Source organism: Copidosoma floridanum, unplaced genomic scaffold (assembly GCF_036245765.1).
Source record: "Copidosoma floridanum isolate Cflo_tuat_1 unplaced genomic scaffold, Cflo_Japanese_pri ptg000026l, whole genome shotgun sequence".
Classification (NCBI taxonomy): domain Eukaryota; kingdom Metazoa; phylum Arthropoda; class Insecta; order Hymenoptera; family Encyrtidae; genus Copidosoma; species Copidosoma floridanum.
The window spans coordinates 10,542,652-10,561,019 of NW_028321903.1; the positions used below are offsets into that span (position 1 = coordinate 10,542,652).

General features: G+C 32.7%; 1 protein-coding gene across 4 annotated transcripts in view; it reads right to left on the reverse strand.

Moving 5' to 3' along the window:
* ClC-a (chloride channel protein 2) overlaps positions 1–18,368 on the reverse strand; it is a 546,687-nt gene that overhangs the window by 21,033 nt on the left and 507,286 nt on the right. For all 4 annotated transcript variants that reach the window (XM_089595612.1, XM_089595611.1, XM_023391243.2 and 1 more), the window contains 3 exons: positions 3,094–3,282; positions 2,871–3,013; positions 2,524–2,695 (listed from right to left, as the gene is read on the reverse strand). In XM_089595612.1, the coding sequence (XP_089451738.1) occupies positions 2,524–2,695; positions 2,871–3,013; positions 3,094–3,282 (504 nt within the window). The remainder of the gene's footprint in view (positions 1–2,523; positions 2,696–2,870; positions 3,014–3,093; positions 3,283–18,368) is intronic.

The window sequence follows — 18,368 nt, forward strand, 5'->3', positions numbered from 1 at the left end:
TCGAGAACAGTAAAGTTAGTATAATTATAATCATTTTAGAGAAATATAAAATACATATTCGAAACAGTTACTAACTTTAAAATTTGTTACTCTAAAGACAATTTCTTATTAATTTGTTACATCAGCTTCTAAAACTACATTTTCCCGACTTGGGCAATTTTTTTCCTTTAGACGTCTACTGCACCCTTAGTAGGAAGAATAGAGTTTGCACCTAGTGAGCATCCAACTGAGGTAAGCACCAGGAGTCCCTGCGCCATTATGTACTCATACTGCTATCAAAAAGTTTTTCATGTGAAACTTCTATTAGCGCGCTTGGGGGTTTGACCAACGCGATGAAGTGACCGTGCACGATGGCACGATCTCCGGTTTAACTCAGGTTGGCTCGGCTCGGGTCAGGTCTCTGTCTCTTTCTCCACAGGCTTACTGTCACCCCTCTCTCGTTTGTAAAGTGTAGGAACCGTATGTATAGCTACAGAGAAGAGTATATATACATATATATAACTTATATGTGATATATAGAACACATGAGCAGTCACACACACACACACACACACACACGTGTGTATGTATGCACGTGTGTGTGTGTGACTGTTCATGCGTTCTATATATCACACATACGTCATATATATACTATTCTCTGTAGCTATACATACGGTATATGTGTGTGTGTGTGTGCGTGTGTGTGTTTGCATAACATATAAGTGTGTGAATAAAATTGTTCAAATCTTACCGCCTCCGAGAATTAAACCCACATCCTTTGGATTTGTAGTCAGGTACCTTACTGATTGCGCTACGCAGCATGCTGATCTGATTTCTGTTCTCATTACATATGGATACCAACCAAGAACTTTCTGGATTAGAAAATTGATCAATGATTGGGCAGTTTTTTTATTATATATAATTCAGTCCACCCATTACAAAAGAAACAGTTATAATTTTAGTGAGTGGTTCATTAATGTTGAAATTGTGTAAAATTGTGTTTTAAAGTCTCTTTTGCTTATATCTTTTAACGATTAGATAAACAGAAAAAATAAAAATATCAGCGAAAAGAGCAAAAAACTTTCTAACAATAAGTACTTTTAATTTTGTTCCAACAAGCGCAAAATAATGAGGAAAAAAAGCAAAAGGCATTTCGACAGTACCCCTGTAAGAGTAAGTGAGATAGAGAGAGCCATTGATGGTCTGCTATCACACTCTCTCTCTCTCTCTCTCTCTCTCTCTCTATTGTACTCATACAGGTAGGACTTTTTTATTGATTTTTTCAATATTTTGCGCTTGTAGTAAATGATGAATTATTATTAAAATGAGTATCATTTTTTCATGATTTTTAAAAAATGTCTTCTTTGTAAACATAATTATTTTAAAATACCAATATTTGACCATAATGCAAAGTTTTCCCGGGATCTTTCAATTATGCTTATACAAACTCTATTTTAACCCGTCTTTAGTAAAGAGCCAACGAAATTCGTGCACGTGCGCAAGTACGCACAGTAAACAGGTATCTTAAAAAAACAGAGAGACATACAGAGAATGTAATACACCACGAAAGTTTGTGAAACTAATGTATAAACCTCTGTGTAGGAAGGGAGTAGTATATTTACTCTTTTATATACTCTTCGCCGTGTATTATTGTTCTTTCTCGTTCTCGTTGTATATATGTAAATGAAAAAAAAAATAATTATGATTCGCTTTTCCGAATCTGTAATATTCACTGATAAAAATACATATTTGTAAATAAACTGTCTTTTTAATATGAAAACATAAAACGGAAATTGTTTAGAGTCAAAAAAATACATACTTTTTTTACCTCCCACGTTCTTAAGAGGCTAGTGTGCGCTTGGTAGAAAAAATAGAATTCGCCACATAAGCACCAGCACCATTGCTCTGTGGCTGCTTTACGTCCCTCGGGCCGCACAATAGCCCTCGAGACGATGGCACTTACTGGACAAAAACTACTATTTTCATCGCAGACAATTAAATACTACCAAGTTCAATAACATATTCTTCAACGTTAAACATCTCTCAGGGGTCCCGAGACCCACACCTTTTTTTTAAAAGTCTTTTATTCTTGGTTTATAATATTTACATTTACTTCTTTTACGACCTACCAATAAAGTTAAGTTTTCTGGGATGTTTAGAAAATAGTACATTACGCATCTAGTGAGCGACGTTAAGAATGCCTTAGATTTTACGTGAACAAACGTTGAAGTTTCATATAATACATTTATTAACCTATGAATGTGGTGCGTATACTATTGTTTACCATTGCACTGTTGGGTGGAGAGTTCCTTCTTTCAGCACAGTAGGGTAAAAAAAAAGAATTTCTTTACAATTATTTAAGATTTGCTCTGCTTACGCAATAAATAACGGTTATTTAAAAAATTTATGAGACTTAAAAGAATCTGTCAAGTTATGTTCACTTGTGTAAAAAAATTAATTTATCCATGACGCACTGTGTAAGAATCAAGATGGCGTCGTAAAAACTATTCTAGTGAGGTAGTAAGAAGTAATTTGTTTTTTTACCAGTTGAACTTTTTTGAACATTACGGGACTTGATGTTAATATCGGCTGATTAGTTTTATCGATACTTTTCTGTTGTCTGTCATGAATGGAACCTGAACTTAATTCTGGATCTGGATCCACATCTTGTAAGGTAGCTGATTTTCGAAAAATTGCTTCAAATGCTAGTCTTATTCTAAAAAATATTATACATATATATACGTTTGACTATTACCATTATACAATCTTAGAAATTTTCACTCTAAATTATTTAAAAAAAATAATAGCATCAATGGTGTGGAAAACGTTTTAAACACTAAGGTCACAAAAATAAATTAGTGTTGTACGTCAATTACTAACACTTATGTTACCTGCTTTCAGCTCCAGTTACAGTCGTGTAAGGCGTTACAGCTGGACTCACAAGTGGACTGAAACCTTTTAGAGTAAATGAATTTGTCTTTTTGAGAATCGATTTTTTTGGTTGACTTCCAAATACAGGCGTATGAAATGTATGCTAAAATTTTATCGTATTCTTAAAAATATATTTACAAGTGTCCTTAGCATTTTTTTAATCCTTAAAAAAATTCGTCTTACATCTGAGTTGATTCCGCTACCAGATGTCAGTGATAGATCATTGACACTTTGTCTCTGCAGTTTTAAAATGTCAGGAGCTGGAATAACTTCAAATCTTGATGGCCTTCTTGAACATTTTTGCTCCTTGATCTGCCGTTCTATCACTTCTTTTGCTCTTTCTTCTGCTTCTTGATGCCATTTTTGAGCCACCTGTGTAGTTCATAATATGTTCGTATAATTCATTGTTATAATTTTAAATTGAATATTGCATGGGGTCATGTTCTACTTTACAAATAGTTGTATTTCAAATTCTTACATATATTAATTGAAATGCACAGTCTTCTTTAAAAAAAAACTTCTGATTTTGGTCATACGTAACTCAAGAAACACAGAGTCTGAGATTTATTTAACAGCAATAATCACAAAGCTTATGCTTCATTATAAATAAAGCTTATAACATTAAAGGCAAAACTGGGAAGATTAATTAGTTTATGCATAACGCAGAAATGAATCTTTATCAGATAAAATAGTAGTTTTCCTACGAGTTTGAAAAGTCTCTGTTTGCGAACCAAGAGGTTTGCGGCCCAAGCCGAGGGCGAGGGACGTAACGAGGTTCGTAAAGGAGACTTTTCGAACGAGTTCCGGAAAACTGCTTTTTCGCCCGAGGAAGTACCAGCCTCCCAAAACCACCTAAGGGCGGAAAAATATTTTATTATTATTTTGCAACTCAGCACTGAGTTATATGAAATTAAAACATATCGTTCCATACAACTACATGCAAGTGTGCATACAAAGTTTGAAATTAGGGCAACATTAGAAATACTAAAAAATAAGGCATTTAGAAGTAACTTTTCAACGCGTGTTTTGTGGTAAAAAGAGACTTATGTGGCTTCGTATACTAATATAACTTCAGAAGCGTTAATGATTCGGTGTTTAGTGTTATAAAATTTCATCCTGTCTTACCTCTAAATTCTAATTGTCATCTATTTATTCGTTTTCTGATTGGTGAAAACCTGTCTTACGGGCGTAAATTTGAGAATATGATTGAATAATTAGTAGTTAAAATTTTTGCATCAAATAAAAATAAAAACTATACGTTTCATAGTCGTGAATTACTTAATAGTCCTAACAAAATCGGACTAAATATTGTTATTAACTGTTAGGGGGTTGGCGCGCGAATCACGCAGGGGCGAAGCCATTAGTACTTATGAGGCCAAAGACTCGTAGGTTGCCGTCAAACATTTTTGAGGGTATTTTTCACGCTTTTTCAATGAGAAAAGTTTTGAAAGATAAACAATTTAATTATTGATCGAAACATTAAGTATATTACTATGGATAATACATAGTACTTTAAAGGGCTTGTTTTCAAGAAAGAACCATTGTATGGTTGACTACACTGATAGAATAATGTTAATTTTAAGTTTCGATACAGTGAGATTATTGGTTAAAAAAAAAGAATCCTTTCACTATTTTAAGAGTTTTAATAACGGAATTTTAAATATTAAAAAATAAGTTCTACATTATTTTAACCACTTCAAACATTTACATCTACACCTATTTCCTTAATATTTTTCAAGATATTTTCATACTATGAGATGTCGATAAATTTTTCGTATGAAAAACAGTTCTCATTTATGATTCAAATAATAATTATTCTGCAAATTTTTTTTATTTTAGCATAAATTTTAAATGAATGAGTAGTCAGAGGGTACTTGGATACTCAAGTATAAAATTATACTTTTATGCCAGAGAATATATAAATAGAAACATATCTTCCATAAAATTACGTTTTGAATAACCCACTGCGACTTATCTAAGATGGTGCAATTGCCGTTTGGGTAAAGACATTTAGTAATTACATGTGGTTTCAATAAATGATTCATAATTAATAAATAAACAGTTATAAAAAGTATATTGCGAAGATAAGAAAACTTTAAAGTAAAGTTCACGTACACATAAAATGCCAGCCAAAATTTAATTTTTTGAAGTGAAAGTTTAGAATTTTAGGTAATTGTTATGTATTATTAACACCTGATAAAAAATAAGTCAATTTATATAAGTAATTTAAAGAACTTCTTCTGGTATCTATAAATATTACCAACGAAGTTATTTTGACATTTTTTTCAAATTCTCGATTTAATGTAGAATTTTCATTTTACAACTGCATAGAAAATTTTTGGTTTGAGTTATTCATCAAGTTTTGTTTTTTAATATGTTTTAAGATATTAAAAATGTTTTTTCATATTAACTTAGTGTATAAGATGGAACTCTTAAAATTTTTAATTTCATTTCCGAAATAGTTCATATTTTAGCAAAAATTTTAACAAAAAGAGTTAAAAAAGGGGATTTAACTAACCTAAGCTGCTCTCAAGCAATTCCACACACCTAAATTTAGTATGAAGTTCATGTTACACACAATTTTTCCGGTGTTTTTCCTTTCTTTTAAAAAAAAACTAATTATATATAAAAAAAGCGAAACACAGAAATATTTTTATGATTTGTTTTGTGTTGTTCTTTAATGCTTGTCGCCATTTTTGGCCATCCTAAATTTTTTTAATTCTTTAAGTTTTAGCTACATTAACATTGTAAGCAACAGTATTTTTTAAATACTTCAAAAATAAAATGTTTAAGAAAATTTTTCATTAAAAATTAATACTCTTGGTCTAAAAAATATTTCTTACATTCTAGCAACTTTCTTTAAAAAAATTTCTTGTAAACCTTCTGATTTTTGAGTTTAACACTTTTTTTTCGATTATAGTAGCAATTCCCACAACTTTCAATCTCAAATTCAACAGCTATTATTTAACTATTGGTAACTTATGAGAGCGTAAATTTTTTTTAGTGTTGTACTTTCTGCATGAAAATGATATTTCTTTACCACTTGTAGTATTGTTTATTTATAAATAGTCGTATTTGTAAGTACTATCTATTGACACATGTACTGCATATGTGGTATTCTACGTGAAGTAAAACTGTCAGGAGAATTTTTGGTCAAAACATATATAAATCGTTAGTGCATCATAAGACTAGACTCTATCTGCTTTATATTTCAGTCCTCTAGGATTACGTGACTGGCTGCAAAGACAATTTGAAAATGAAAAATTTTTTCTTTCACGTTATATTCATCAATTTTTTTTTTGGTTGACGATTTAAAAAAGCATAGATTTATAGATGGTAAATATTTAAGAAGTTTATAATAATTTTTTTCGACATCCAACATTCCTAATGACAACTAGACATCCAAAATAGTATTTATGACAGAAATCAGCTGGACAGTAACATAAATTTCGTAGATGTGCACGTTTTCTAGTAGGTAAGTGAAAATATTTGAAAATGAAAAAGGTCTTAACACATATAAATACTGTCAAAAACTTTAAAAATAGAGTTTTGAAGTTTTTCAAACAATAAATGAAACAGTTATAGAATGAGTTAATCCTTTTTTTACTGTTAGTATTTTTTTTTCTCACTTCTTCTAACATTTAAATAAACATTAATATTGTATGTATAATTTGAATAATAAGTGACCAGAAAACTGTGGTAATAATATGCAGTTTGATTATTTATTTAATGATAGACTTTATATTTTGAGTATTGAAGAGTCAGTAAGGGGTAAAGCAAGTAAGAGACAAGTATTTGATATGGTATAAGTAATCAGGGACCAAAAGAGTCCCTGAGCACCATGTTTTAAATAAATTATTCAATTTTTCAAGTTGTGGCTAGCTTTTAATCCATCAACTCCACTGTGCAATGTGCTGCCAGGCTGGCCAGTACAAGTCTGTGTGCTTTTATTAAATCTTCTAATTGTTTTCACAACAACTTGCTATCACATATGCTAATAACGTTTCTACAGTTACGTTTTTATCGGTCACATACGCTCACATACTCATTCTCAGTCACTTATATAACACCCACAATAAAAGGTTAATGAAAAGTATCCTGTAACATGTACCATTTTATTTTGGATAGCGTAGTACTACATCCAATGAATATATCATATCCCAAAAACCACCTTAGTCACGAATAAAAAAATTATGAAAAAAGAGACGTACTGAAAATGAAACAATTTTTCCATTAAATCTCTAATAAATAAACCAATATGAAGAACTAAAAAATTTTCTCTTTTCAGGATAGCTCGTGGCAGAGTACACAGAGTACATACGATACTTGGATAGCGTGTAGGAGGTTGCTGGTGCGGTTCTTGTAGAAAGTGGTGTTCTTTTTTTCTTTTTTTTGAGAGTCAGATAAAGAATACTTAAAATTTGCATATGTGATATGGTAAAGTGGGGGTGTATTGGGATGGGACAGGAGTGAGTAAAATAAAAATGCAAAAACGTGCCTATAGAGGTATAACTTCAACAATTTGTAACCACACTTATTAGGTTAGAGTGGGAAGTAAATCAAAATTATTTTTTATTTTGTTTTATCACAAGGAATATCGTAGTTTTTTTCAATTATTTTACAGACTCAATATTAGTAATGTAAAGCTACTGGTAGCTGCTTAGGCAGGCTAATACAAAAATTGCATTGAATGAATTTTAAAAATCCATAAATCCAAGTGATGTACTGGATCCCTTAATAGATTTAAACTTTTCTCAAGTAAAATAAAAAAAATAAAGATTGTATTATTAACCACAGAAGAAAATTATCATTCAGTTGAGGTAAATCAGATGTATAAAAACACAGGCACTATTAGAAAAAACTTTTCCTACGGTTAAAATCTAAGGTTTTAGTAATACAGAATCTCATAGTAGATGTTCATGAGGATAAACTAAAATGAGACAATTAGAAAATTTTAAAATTATTTCTAAAAGAATGGTAAATTATTATATATTTTAAAATACAGTTGTATGATAGATAATCGAAGGCAATTTCATATTTATCACCACTGACCAAGTATATAGTATCTTTCTCAGGAAAATATATTAGCTAAATTTTTTTTTTTTTTTTTATTGTTCATCATCACCCATAAGCTCAGAAATGCTTTTTTTAACACAAGAATAGTGTTTTTCAGCCATTGGTGCACCTGAGTTATGACCAGATATTTGTACGTATATAATCATCTGGACCAACTTAGTCATACTTATGATCATGATGTCGAAGCGAAAGAGAAACAGTTAATCGTCCCTCGAGAATCAAGAGCACAGGCAAAACGGCGAGACCTGAATGGTCACCAGATGGTCATCATCCATCCAAGTACCAATCGCGCCAAATGCCGCTAAACCTCAGAGGTCAACGGAACTGCAACTCTACCGTTGCGCCACCGCGACCACTTATAGCAATAGTTTAATACTTGAAACAATTAACGAGGTAGATCAAAAACTATACAAAAGAGTTTGAATGTGTAGTTATTATTCATAATTTAAGGAAAATCTTTAGCACATCGAAAATTAAAGTTTCGTTAAACGTGATTTTATAATAAAAAGATAATGGCAACTGTTTTTTTTGCCAGTGTAGAATGCTGGAAAGCTAACTTTTTCTTAAGTGTAAGTGAATGAACGAATAGGCAGAAATTGCTACCTGACAGTTCTTACGGGTTGAGGCTGGCCTACGGAGTATGGCTGCATAGCATGTAACCATAAACAACATAAGTGTTCTTATAAGATACTCGATTTTCATAAGAATTACCTTTGTTTTCATACAGTAGTTCGAGTTCAACAACAATTGTAGCACCTTAACTCGAAACAATTTTATACCTTATTTATCATTCTAATCCCATAACTTTTTAATTTTTGATTTACTTGCAAAACACCTGTGAGGGATCAAAGGTTTAAAATCATTCTAAGATTAAAGTTTATCTGGTTAAGATAGTACTATCAACACTGAAAAAAAGTATAGAGTCATTTAAGTTCTTTTACATGCTTGGCCGAGTATAAGTTTTTATGCGTACTGTAGAAGAGCTAAAAATTATTAAGTTTCAACTAACATTAATTACTATCAGCATTTATATGCTTCCAAGTAGTGTTTTAAGAGATTTAAAACAGTTTTAAGGTTTTCAATGTACGGACCATTGATTCCATCAAAGTCTTGTAGATAGTTTCTCTACATAAAGAGTTTTAATCTACAAAATGCATGATATTCCATGAGATTGGGAACTACTCCACCAAAAATTTGGATCACAACAAGTTTTTGCGTGCGTCTTGGACCAAAAAATTTCTACAGATATATTTATAGACAATCATTATTTATATCTACAATTTTAACAATATCTTATAGGTCCATCATAGTACGACAGTACCTACTGTAATTGACTGATTTCGTGACGAATTTTATGTTATGAAATACACAAAAAAATAGCAAAAAAATAATATATTTATACAAAATCTTATTTCATTTTAAAATTAATATTTTTGAAAACCTTGAATTGTTTTAATTTTAAGATTTTAAGGTAAGTAAAAAAAATATTTTCATTTCTCTATTTACTGTTAAGAGATTGATTGCATTAGTATTTTCTATTTTTACATACATTTTATAATAATAAAATAATGTGAAAAAAACTATTCCTCAGAGTTCTTATACGATTATTTAAATTTGCAGGGATTAGATCTATTTTACACCCCTATGGTCCAATGACTACGGTGGTTAGATATGAGTAAATCTAACCATACACGCACTATTTCTATTCTCACACGGTATGCTCTTTACGTACGCATGCGGTGTTCATCTTCAAATTTTATCTTTTAAAGTTACTTTTCAAACAGAAAAAAAAAAGAAATATAAGAGATAAAGAAGCAATCTTAAACTTGCAAATGTAATGAATGTAGTTCAATAAGGTTTCTGAATAATACCGATCAGATTTTTTCACTGTAACATGCAATTCTTAAATGAAAAACTAAAAACTTTTATGAATAACTTATTCTTGCGTTACAAACACTCACTAGTACTAAAAAAGAATTTAATAGTTGACTTTCTTTTTATTTAAAAACTTTTTGTCCATGTATAAAAACATGTATAAATTTTACCAAGTAGTTGATTGGTATTCAATCCCTGTTTTAAAATTAAGGAATATTTATAAAAACTACAATTAAAAATTACCAGCATTGGTTTTTGCAACTCCATCAAAAAAGTCTTCTTTGTACGTAATTTAGTCTCACACAATTTTTATGAATAAACTGCATTTTTTTAATATTTGTACAAAATTAAAAAGCTATTCTTTCATCTCAAACAGTCGGTTGAAAAGTACTAACGTCATTTGTTTCATATATAAATTCCGCTTTTTTTTTTTTTTTTAATAATTAGATGATCCTGTCAGGATCCATGGAAAAATTTTTAAAGTATGAGTTGATAAAGAAATTATTAGCTTGCATATCATTTTTTCTATTATTTTTAATACTCTTAAAACTGAATAGTAAAAAACCAGTACGTATTTCTGTTTACTTTTGCCCAGAAGAATATTATGTCAAATAAATCATAAATGTGTACAAATCAATTTTAGTATTTTTTATAAATGTGTCAACACTAATGATACCTTACTATTATATATAATTATATATTGTATGAAGTACTTTGAGGCTGTGGTCACAGTGAGATAATTTTTTTGTAGCCGATAATACTGGTACCCTTGAACGCCGAATAACCCTAGCGCCATCTAGCATGATTTCATCATGACTAGCATCAGATCCTATCGTAAAAGCCGTTGCATCGGTTTAACTTAGCTGTGTCTGGCGAACCACTGTTACGTAAACAAAGCACATTGGCAAACTTTCTGGACAATTTAGGATTTTTACTAGCTCGTCATGAAATACAGCACATACGATATCGATCACCCCCTGGACTACACACATACAACCAAGAAGGGCATGCCAACGTAGCTCGTGTAGGCCCCGAATATGGCACGCATATAACATGAAAGACTTGGGCGATTCCTTACTTAACTTAAGTACACACTTTTAACCGACCCCATTCCTAGTTAGCATAGTATAATCTGACGAAATTAAACCTATGACTACGCAACCGTAGCTTCCTTGATTATTAATCTTATAATTATGGATATTAAATTAAGTAGTTTTTTAATGGCTTTGAACATTACATCAGGTGTGCTTTATTTCCATCTAACATACCCCTGTGTACTGTAGGCTATGCGTACCGAGACAACCTATCACGTCTTATCGACTTGATCTACAATGAGTGATTCCAGCCGTACATCGCAACATTTAGTATTTATGCACTTATCAGTCATTCTCCAGTGGCATCTTACATGCCCCATGCGTAGCTCCGCGTATCAGACGTACCTCAGCATAACCAACAATATTCTCCAGCTATTCCGCACGAATGTAAAGTTCGAGGGAGTACTAACTATATCTCAAGTTATGACGTCCATGATGACGTCATTTCAGACATCGCAAAATACGTCATTCATGACGTCATAAATGACATCACATTGACGTCAATATGACGTCATTTGCGATGTCACAATAGACGTACTCCACCACGTCTCAAAAGATGTCATTTACATAGGTTATTGTTTAACAAAGGGCTGTTTGAGCGCATTTGATGGCCTTCAAGGTGCTACCATCAGGATGGTAACACCAAAACACAGGGATTTGATAAGTTTTTGAATTTAGAAAGTTTTTTCCCTAGTTAAGAAAATCTTTTTTTTATCATAAAAAATACTTGAACCTCCCGTATTTAGTTACCATCCTGATCGTAGCACCTCCAAGGCCGTCAAATGCTTTCAAACACCCCTGTGTTAAACAACAACCTATGTAAATGACTTCTTTTGAGACGTCGTGAAGTACGTCTTTAGCGATATCGTCAATGACAACATATTAACGTTAATGTGATGTCATTCACGACGCCATAAATGACGTATTTTGCGATGTCACACATGACGTCATGATTAACGTCATAACTTGAGATAGGGAACTGACGAATTTTTTTTTTACATGCAACCGTCTTCACGTTAGACAAGCCCTGGTGCTACCTGACACGTCTGTGAGTCCTTCGCATATCACAGCATCACCTAAAATTGTCACCACACGTCCGTTAGCCTTTACTCTGCTTGATTGCAACCTTGTTTGTCCCTCGCAGAAGGATGCGAGTGTTAAAAGAATTTAGTAACAGTGTCTTCCACCGTCAGACCTTACATGCTCTGGCACCAGCCAGACAACTATTGGGCGTCTCTTACACCCCCGTGAATGCGTCCGATGAATACTAGTGTAAACAAACGGTTACGAGGGTATGCATGCATAGGAAAACACGTCCGAGGAATACTAGTGTACACGAGCGTGTCCGAGAAATACTAGCGTATGTAAGAATACGTGAACACAGCTGAAGAATACCAGCATGTGCAAGTGCTTGCGAACACATACAAGGAATACTAGCTTACACGAACGCACCTGATAAATACTATATTTTATACGGGCACGTCTCAGAAATATGAACTTATACGAGTGCATCTAAGGAACACTAGAATATGCTAGCGTGCGCTAACGCATCCAAAAAATACTAGCGTACACAAGCCTGCCTAAATGTACTCTAGCGTATCTGAGGGCGCGCTAGCACAACCGAGAGAGCACCGGCACCACTAGCATATCCGAGTGAACGCCGGCGCATCCAAATATTTCAAGGGCGTGCTAGCACAATCAAGTGTGCGCTGGCACATCCAAGGACTCCGAGGGCACGCTAGCACAATCAATTGAGCGCTGGCGCATCCGAGGATTCCGATGGCACGCTAGCACAATCAAGTGAGCGCTGGTGCATCCGAGGATTCCGAGGGCATGCTAGCACAATCAAACGAGTGCTGGCACATTAAAGGATTTCAAGGGTGTGTTAGTACAATCAAGCGAGCGCTGGCGCATCCGAGGATGCGCTAGCACAATTAAGCGGGTGCCAGTGCGTCCAAGGGTGCACTAGCACAATCGAGCGAGCGCTGGCGCACACCACATATTTTTAATATTATGAATTTTGTTTCCTGTTGTTTTAATAACTTATTAAAAAAAAAAAATGTATCAAAACGGATTTGAACCCTCCTCCTCTTTTACACTAGTCAAAGACCTTATCCACTGTGCCATGTACGATCCATGCCTTAGGAATTTAATAAGTACGTTTAATCTCAAGGATTAAAACTTGTATTTTATGTTTATTTATACTTATTGTAAATCAATTCATTTGATTTAATGAAAAATTGAATGAATAAATAATTTATTGAATAGAATTGTTTTTATAGTTGGATGTTCTATTCGAAAACTCAGAAATTAGTGTACTTTAGCACAACTGCTTTTCTATGTATCAATGTATATTTATTTGATTATAATGTATTCATTACCATTACAATAAATATATAATTCTTTATACAATTTTTGTATATTTTGTCAATGTTGATACAATTGTAATTTCGGTTTTTAATATGGACTATAAGAATGAGTGTGTAAGAGTATGTAACAGACGTCAGTGCCACGTTGGAGATGTTTATACAAAAAAAAATTACTTATAATTTATAAAAATTGTAAAAACTGTGGAAAAATTTTATAAAAAATTATAAATTTTTTGTAACGGTAACAACTAAACCATAAATGAAAAAATATGTATTGATACATAGAAGAGCAGTTGTGCTGAAGTACACTAAGTTCTTAGTTTTCAAAAACAACATTCAACTAAAAAAATTATTTTATTAAATAAATTATTCGTTCATTAGATTCATTATCCAATCAAATGAATTGATTAACAATAGTGTTCCTTAGATGCACTCGTATAAGTTCGTATTTTTGAGACGTGCACGTATAAAATATAGTATTCATCAGGTGCGTTCGTGTTAGCAAGTATTCCTTGTATGTGTTCGCAAGCGCTTGCACATGCCGGTATTCCTCAGCTGTGTTCCCGTATTCTTGCATACGCTAGTATTTTTCGGACACGCTCGTGTACACTAGTATTTCTTGGACGTGTTTGCCTATGCTTGCATACCCTCGTAACCGTTTGTTTACACTAGTATTCATCGGACGCATTCGCGGGGGTGTAAGAGACGCCCAATAGTTGTCTGGCTGGTGCCAGAGCATGTAAGGTCTGACGGTGGAGGACACTGTTACTAAATTCTTTTAACACTCGCATCCTTCTGGGAGGGACAAACAAGGTTGCAATCAAGCAGAGTAAAGGCTAACGGACGTGTGGGGACAATTATAGGTGATGCTGTGACATGCCAAAGACGCACAGACGTGTCAGGTAGCACCAGGGCTTGTCTAACGTGAAAACGGTCGCATGTAGAAAAAAAATTAATCAGTTGGTACTCCCTCGAACATTGCACACGTGTGGAATAGCTGGAAAATATTGTTGGTTGTGCTGAGGTACGTTTGATACGCTGGGCCACGCATGGGGCATGTTAGATGCCACTGGAGAATGACTGATAAGTGCATAAATACTAAATGTTGCGATGTACGGCTGGAATCACTCATTGTAGATCAAGTCGATAAGACGTGATAGGTTGTCTCGGTACGCATAGCCTACAGTATACAGGGGTATGTTAGATGGAAATAAAGCACACCTGATGTAATGTTCAAAGCCATTAAAAAACTACTTAATTTAATATCCATAATTATAAGATTAATAATCAAGGAAGCTACGGTTGCGTAGTCATAGGTTTAATTTCGTCAGATTATACTATGCTAACTAGGAATGGGGTCGGTTAAAAGTGTGTACTTAAGTTAAGTAAGGCATCGCCCAAGTCTTACATGTTATATGCGTGCCATATTCGGGGTTTACACGAGCTACGTTGGCCTGCCCTTCTTGGTTGTATGTGTGTAGTCCAGGGGGTGATCGATATCGTATGTGCTGTATTTCATGACGAGCTAGTAAAAATCCTAAATTGTCTAGAAAGATTGACAATGTGCTTTGTTTACATAACAGTGGTTCACCGGAAAAAGCTAAGTTAAGCCCGATGCAACGGCTTTTACGATAGGATCCGATGCTAGTCAAGGATAATCAAGGCTGCAAATAATCACTGATTTTGGAAAAGGTAAGCGTACCGATGCTGAAACGTGCCCTATTCGTCGAACGGACTTTGAAAATTATCCAAATGTAAATATTTAAAATTATATTCAACTATATTAATATTCACTTTAAAATGTATAAGGAATCATAATGATAAGTGATTAAATATCTTTTTAAGAATGATGGTTTTTTTGTCATAAAGTGATGGGCGAAGAATATCTGATAGAAAGCCTATAATGAGTGATAAATAATATCGTTGAATTCGTATACATATCCCTTGCATATTTTAATGTCTTTTTATTATTTGTCACAATGTTTAATGTGTATCTATTTTAAATAATGCTTAGAACATATAGAATGAGAAATTTTCAAGTTTTATGAAAGTTTAGGACTATTTCAATAATTTATTCAGATAATCCGCCTAATGGACACTAAATTTTCGAATTGTCTGCTTAGTGGAGCAGAAAACTGTTGCGTTCCGCCTTATGGACACATTAACTATATTACTATATGTCCGTTTCGTGAAACAGCGTAAACAAAGTGTCGCTTCAAAGTATTTTGATCAATTAAATCATTTTATCGTGTTTTCTTGTAAATTCTTTCGTACAGTACATATAAGTCATAAGTCACACAGCAGCATTTATTTGTAGGTACGTAAAAAAAAATGTATTTTATTGAGCGGTATACATTAAATAAAGTATGTAACCTATAAACATAACCTTAGTATCGTACATAAATGCTGACATATCATAGCCCAGAAAATTTTTTTTTTTCCTTTTTATTTAATATAATTTACAGCTCAAGTATTGTTTTTCCTGATGAAAAATGGCAAAGACAAGTAATATAAGGAGTTAAGGGAAGAAAAATCATCAAAAAACAGCTTAAAAATGTGGATGGCAATGAAAAGAAAAAAAACAGCAGTTGTATTACATAAAACTTTAAAACTTATGCTCAAGAATTCCTTGATTTAGCTATTAAAGTAGTTAGCCATGGAATTTTTAGAAGAAAAGCAGCAAAAACATTCAATGTACCTTTATTCACTATACACAGGCGTCAAAAAAATTCTCAAAAATCTGATTAAAAAATTAGGCCTCCAACAATATTGAAAGCTACAGAGAAATCAGAAATTGTTAATTGGATTTGTTACAGGGCTGTTCATGGATTTTCTGTTTTAAAAACAGACTTATTAAACACTGTCCAGAGTTATGTCATCGATAAAAATAAGGTCACACCATCTACTCACTCTTGACCAGGAAGGCACTAGGACGAAGGGTTCGCAAAACGACATCCTGAACTGTCCCACCGAACACCTCAGCATCTAACACTTATTCGGGCCTCCGTTACTAAAGAGAACCTATAAGGCTAGTTTTCAGATGTAGGGCAATATTTGAGGGAGAAGATTTTACTTGAGATTGAAGCTTCTTGTATTTTGAACTGCGATGAGTCCAACTTCTTGTTATGCCCTAAAAGTGACGAAGTGCTGACTGAAAGAGGCTCTAAAGCTATCTACAAAGTAGTTGATGCTAATGAAAAGGGGGGTATGACTGTGCTTTTCAACTACTCTACTGGTGGGACCAGAGCCCTTCCTATGGTCCTGTATAGTTATAAAAAAGAAGTTACCCCACATATTTTAGAAAAAGTCCCAAAAAGGTGCGGAGTTGGTCTCTCTAATTCAAGATGGATGACCACAGAAGTTTTTTTTTTTTAATATGTAGCTAATGTATGGTATCCATGGCTAGTCAAGAATAGTATCTGCTTTCCAGTTATTTTATATCAAGATGGACATGCTTCTCATGTAACTATTCCTTTGGTCAGATTTTGTCGTGAGAATAAGATAGAGTTACTTTCATTATACCTAAACGCTACTTGTTTAATACAGCCATTAGATGTAGCTCAGTTTCATTCCTTGAAAGATTCATGGAAGAGAACTGTGCCAAGATGGAAAATACAAAACGACACCTTGAAGTTAAGAAAAGAAGATTTTGCTACTGTTTTGAATATTGCTTCAGATACCTTGGTCGATGAGAAAAAAACCATTCAAAACGGTTTTCAAGCTTGTGGGCTTATGCCTTTTAACCCGAGTGCTGTTGAGTTTGATATTTTAAATAAGAAAAATAAAATTCCAATATCAACTCATACTGATGACGTTAGAAAATCATCTGAAAATTCTAAAAATATGTACATGAATTCTATGATGATTGAGTCTCATAGATTTTCTCAAATGTTCAATGAAAGTATATGAGAAGGATTATGAAAAGAATTTGAAGATTGTAAAAAAACACAAATATGGACTGGAAAAATTTAAGATAAAAGTCTATTTTACTACTGGCTAAAACTTAAATCTACAAATGGTAGTCATCCTTGATTTTTCTTTATTTTAATTAATTTTTTTAATAACATACAAATTTTTTAAACTATATTCTATTAATTTTATATTATATGATTTTTTAAACAATTTTGTTGGTTACAAAAAGATTTTTTCTTTTTTAATTATCTTTAGGATCTAGCATGAAAAACAAGCCAACAATTAAAAATGTTGAAGGTATTGTACATTTACAGGGAACTCGTATAACCACCTTTCTCAGTTATTTTTCTCAATCCCCACCTATTGCCCTTTCAGATTATCCTATAAATATCACTCCATTTGAAAATAATATATTTACTTATACTGAAAGCGAAAATAATAACGATAAGCCACTAATTGCTGAAAAAAATTCGTCAGATTTGATGGAAAAAAGTTATGAAAATAATATGATTAGTTAGGATAGTAAGAATCATAAAAATTAATGTTGAAATAAATGAAAACTCACCTGAGATTATAGAACTCTCAGATTTGTAAAAGTACATTTTTAAATAACTATACCTTTAATGTCAATGTAACTAATCGTAAAAATTTTATAACTGTAGAATACGTTGATACAGATAATCAAGACAATTTGGATTCCACCCACGAAGTTTTTAGTGATGCAATATTAGGCAATAAAATGATTGATGAAAATCATGCTCTTGAATTAGGAATAGATGTTGGTAGAAAAAATAAAAATTAAGAAGGGAGTTGTGGCAAAAATAATATGGAAAATACTCCATGTATGGGTAATCAAAGTAATTTAAATTGTACCTACAAATACATAGTTCTTACATTTTATTTGTACATTGATTTTTTAACAGCAACCATTGATAGAGCAAATAGTTTTAGAAATATGTACATGTTACCTGAAAAGTATTTATCTAAGAAAAAAGATTAAACTGGAAGAAACGAAAAACTAAAAACTACCTGCGGCTGGAACTTCTGAAGCTTGGATAAAAATACAAGAAGAAAAAGAGAGAAAGGAAGCCGAAAAACAAGAAAAAATAGCTAAAAAAAAGCTATTACAAGA